Below are 5,000 nucleotides of genomic sequence, written 5' to 3'. Positions count from 1 at the left end.
ATAAGAAGTGTTGTAGACCTTTATCAATGTCACTTCAATCCTGTCACATGCAAGTCAGTACGATTTTTAAGATAATTAATTAATTCACCAAGAATTGTCCAATACGGACTCCATGGTTGATACTGAACTGTGGCGTGAGTGCCACACAGGTGCCCTGGCCTCTCCTGACCCTGCTGACCTAGCACAGCAGTGCTTTTGTTTACAAGACCTGTAGATTATCACCTTTATGTCCCTGAGACAAAGTGTCTATAATGCTTCGTAAGACACTAATGGCCTATCTCCTCCATGGGATCAACACCACACTCTATAGCTTCAATGGAATGTGGGGTTCCCCTGAACAACCATTCCATCTACCATACAACCAGCGAAAAACTACTTACATAATGTATCTAGCCTCAGATTTTTTTGTTTCATAATTTGAACTTCTATGCAGAGACCACTTCTGGTATAAGCACCAAGCAGGATTCTATTCTTTAACAACCTGATAAAGTAGACCTCAGTTACTACTATATCAATGCAGCACATACTAGGAAAGAGATATATTGTAGACGACTAAGTTTGTGCTTTTTCCCATGATACAGGCAAGAATGGAGTTAGAGGTTGAAGTAGAACTGTTTAGTGGGTTTGCTGTACTAACATAACACTATGGAAATTGTTGTAAGAGAGAATCATTAATGAAGTTATGGGTTACTCTTGTTTCTAACACCCCTAAGATTTTGAGGAAGAAGGTTTGAGGTTATGTGACATTTTGGTACTAATGATAAGATCTGAGTGTAAGACTGCAGTTTGCACATACAGTGTTGCTCTAAATTGAAAATGATTAAAACTGGATATACAGGGGATTGATTTTGCATTTGTGAAACATGTTTTCAAATTTACTTTCTAAGATCTGAAAACGTATTTTTAGAGGCTACGAATGTGCTGTATAATGCTTTAAGATTTTTTTTTTTTTACAGATTGATTAATATTTGTTTCTTCTTACTTTGACAGATAATCTAGACTGTTGGTTGTGTGGATCATTATTCAGCATTGCTGACATTGATTTAGCTATTCTATTAAATCGCTTGAATCAGCTGGGTTATGAAAGAAGATTTTGGTCTGAAGGTAAACGTCCAGCATTACAGGCATATTGGGAACGCATACAGAAGAGAGATTCTTTCAAGGTAAGGAAAGCTCTTTGTATGTATTTACATATATTTTCTTAGTTTAATGGGCTGATTTGCTTTTCTCTCTTTGTTGCTGTCAAAAAAAAAAAAAGACTGAAAATTTTATGGAAATGTTATACATTTAGCTTAACCTGTTGGATTGGGGTGCATCATGGCTCACACCTGGACCAAAATCTGGGTATTAGGCTTTCTTGAGTGGTGACTTCTGGGTGTGTAGCTAGTAAGCCTGACCCACTCTAACACTCATGTCTGATGTCAAGACTGCTTGCCTCCCCCTGGTAATGTTTTTATCTTTTTCGTTGTCTTCTTTTATTTTGCTATTTTCCAAAGCCTATATTAGTCATTTGTTATGCTGTATGAACATGGTAATGGACTGTCTTCATTAAGCAGATTCCATATTCTCTCTCTGGGTAATCTATAACTCTGTGCAGTAACATTAAGTAATATTGTGTTATTTGTGTAATTTTTTATGTTTGTATGCTTAAATTTTCTGTAACATGCACCACTGGTCATGGTGAGCAGGAGTAGGATCAAGAGCTTGGAAATAATGTCCCTCCTGGAGCCGGCACTCTTCCAGCCTTGGCTCATGGATAGTACATTCCACCTTCATTTACTGGTGGGAAAAATGGAAGAGTCCCTACCTAAATGACCACTGAGTCTAATCTTCCTATAAGAGCTTTAAGCACTCCTCATGTCATTCTTGGTTCCTTAGCCATCAGCCAAACTTTTAATTACATCACTTTGCCATCACCCTGGCCCTCAGCAAAAGTTTTCCATGACAGCATATCCCTGTCTCCTGGCCGTCAGCCAAATTTTTTGATGATATGGTGGGCATGTCACCCGGATCCATTTGGTTAAGAAACTAGAGTATATCTAAACTGAATTTATATATATTATATTACTTTTTATTGACAAATACAACTAAATTTTTCTGCTGTTCTGCTAATTCACAAATTTTATTCCATTACAGAAGGCTACATACTTCTCAGTTAATGCTGTACACATGACTATGCTCAGAGGAGTTCTAAAGCAGAGTAAAACTTTCTTGGCATCTCTCACAGTTGCTTTGGGTTTTGTAGCGATATCTTATATTGTGTATCGTCGTGTGCAACAGTCTTAGTAAGAGGAAGGTTTTTTGTGCTCTTTGATTCAACATGTACAATGTGAAATATTTAGGTACTCAATATATAGTTAATAGTTCCATGTTGTTTCAAAAATAGCTAAATTTAAAGTTTCAGATGGTCTATTTGTAATATGTTATACAAAGTTTTGTCCTATTATCTAGGGTTCCTGTCCCTGAAACCACAATAGCCAAAGCACCTTTGACATATGGGACAGTCCATTAGGGGTAATGGTTATGACAAGCAGTGAATCTACATTATTTGTTGATGTTGTAAATCAGTATAAATAATGAGGCAAAAAAAGAATAGAAAAGAAAGTGAATGATTGTTCTACACATTATCATATACAGAAGAGAACTGTAATTATGAGGTGAAATAGACATCTAGTGTATGTAATTCTACCAAGATCTTTGCTTGTGGAATTACAGACATGAAACCCAGCATGCTCTCCTCTGACATAAGGACGGTGTAGTGCTAGAATCCATGTACTATGAATCTTCCTCTCCATGTAATTAAAAAATACTATTTTTCTTGAATCTACCAGGAAAGGTGCTTTAGCAATAATTGGTGGTGGTGTATAGCCTTGTTGTTTAAGGTTTGGTAGCACAAAAAGGCAGCACTATTTGCTACTCAGAGTTCAGGTTTGCTGTATCTACAGATACAGAAACCTAGATTATTGATATACTTGCCAAGGTGTTTTGTTTATGACTGCTGTTTAGTAAGTGTAAAGTGGAGATTCTCTAGGTTTGAGAAGGACTATTTGAATTTAATTGTTTGGAATGGACTCTCAGGTTCATGGTATTTGTTTGGTTTCACTTATTAACTGGATTTTTTTGTTACCTGTTTATAGATCTAGTGTATTTAGCAGAAAGTGAATGCAAAATTCAAACTAGTCAATAAATGTTAGATATTTAATCTAACATTTTAGGCTGTGGTCATGAATATAATCCTTGTGCAATGTCTGCCAACATTTTGAAAATATGGTACTCAGTAGAACTTGTTTTTGGTGGTGGGAAATATTTAATTTTGAGATCATACACAAATTGCCAGGTTATTAAAGGAATGGGCTTCGTAAAGTTCTTTCACAGTACTATGATAATTGATACTATAGATTTCCTCTGACCAATGTTAGTAAATTTACTATGAATTTTATATGAGCTAGAGAATCTTCCATCTTTTTTATAATGAGCTTGTGCAGTATAAACACAATAAGAGGCAAATAGATTTTTTTATACAGATGAATATAATGTGTAAATGAAAATGTGAATCATATGCTACTTAAGTGAATTGGAAATATTGGTTTTCAGCTAACTGCCCTTCTTATTCTTATTTTGATTTAAAGATATTGGACCCTATTACAGAAACAGGTCTGCTCATTGTACATAAATGTGACCTGTTTGACAGTTAAACACCACAGACAGTGCTATAGATTCATGTTGTAATATCCATTTTGGAAGATAATCAATATTGCAACTTGTATTAGGGTTAAAAATGATTTCTTTTAAACTGAAGAGAAGGAAAGTTTTATAATGAAAATGTTGAGATTGTGATCAAATCACTTCCTGAGCCATTCTACCTTCAGCAGTGTGACATTCAATTGGCCCAAAAATGTGCACATGATACACCCCAAAAATATTGCAGAGTTCCATTTTCATTGTATTTCTTTTATATAGTGATGTAAATATACTTAGAATAAAATTGTGTATGATAATGGCAAAACAATGTAGATAGAGTAGGTTAAGGTACAAATCTGAAGTTGATTGTCCAAAATTGATTTGTTTGTTATGTGGAGATATTCAATATCTTTTATGCAAGCATTCTAGAACCTAAGGATATATGTGTATTTTATTACGGTTTCAGAATTGTGCCTGTTTTTTGTCCTGCCATAATCTAGGTCTATTTTGGAGGTTTTAAGGTAATTTTTTCCCCATTTTTTTTTTCTCTAATTATCTTTGTCTTATGAAAATGAGATTTCAATTCACTTGGGCTTTGTTATTATAGGCCTGGTGTATAGTTCATGGTATTATAACTTTTCTTATGTCATTGCTCTTAGGATCATCTATAACTTTTTATTGCTCTCAATTTTATGTCATTATCTCAGGAAAGTGTAATTTATTGTCACTATATTTTTCTGAAACTTCTTTGTATTTTATACCAGACCAATTTTCCTCCTTTTTTATATAGGAAATACAGTCCATCTTCATCGATATCCATCTTTATTCCTGCAGGTGATACTCATATTGTACAAGCACACATGTATGTAGAGAGACACATCCACATCCATTGACATTCACTCCTAAGCACACACTCATTCACGGACTCATGTGCTCTCCTTCACTTGTGCTCACATGCACTCACACGTATTAAAACTGTTACGCATACTCTCATGCACTCAAGAACTAAGACAAACACTAATGCATTTATGCATTAAACACTCATGCACATGTGCATACAGATAAGTATGCAAATATACACACACGTGCATGCATGTGCATGAGCATGTGTATGCACACGCACACACATGCACATGCACACGCACACGCACCCTCACACTCGCACTCACATACACATGTACACGCACAGGCACACGCACTCGCGCACGCACACGCATGCATACGCACTCACGAACGTGCACGCACACGCACTTGCACATGCATTCGCACACGCACTTGCACATGCATTCGCACACGCACACGCACACGCACACACACAC

The 5,000-nt window shown here is 35.9% G+C and overlaps 1 protein-coding gene across 1 annotated transcript in view; it reads left to right on the top strand.

Moving 5' to 3' along the window:
* The window catches only part of Gdap1 (ganglioside induced differentiation associated protein 1), a 15,251-nt gene that overhangs the window by 9,729 nt on the left and 522 nt on the right, over nt 1-5,000 (top strand). Inside the window, exons 5-6 of the mRNA XM_070143584.1 lie at nt 991-1,163; nt 2,137-5,000. The exon at nt 2,137-5,000 is cut by the window's right edge and continues 522 nt beyond it. Of these exons, the coding sequence (XP_069999685.1) occupies nt 991-1,163; nt 2,137-2,286 (323 nt within the window). The 3' untranslated portion in view covers nt 2,287-5,000. The remainder of the gene's footprint in view (nt 1-990; nt 1,164-2,136) is intronic.

Source organism: Penaeus vannamei, chromosome 31, assembly GCF_042767895.1.
Source record: "Penaeus vannamei isolate JL-2024 chromosome 31, ASM4276789v1, whole genome shotgun sequence".
NCBI classification, from domain to species: domain Eukaryota; kingdom Metazoa; phylum Arthropoda; class Malacostraca; order Decapoda; family Penaeidae; genus Penaeus; species Penaeus vannamei.
This window is presented reverse-complemented; position numbering and strand designations above follow the sequence as displayed.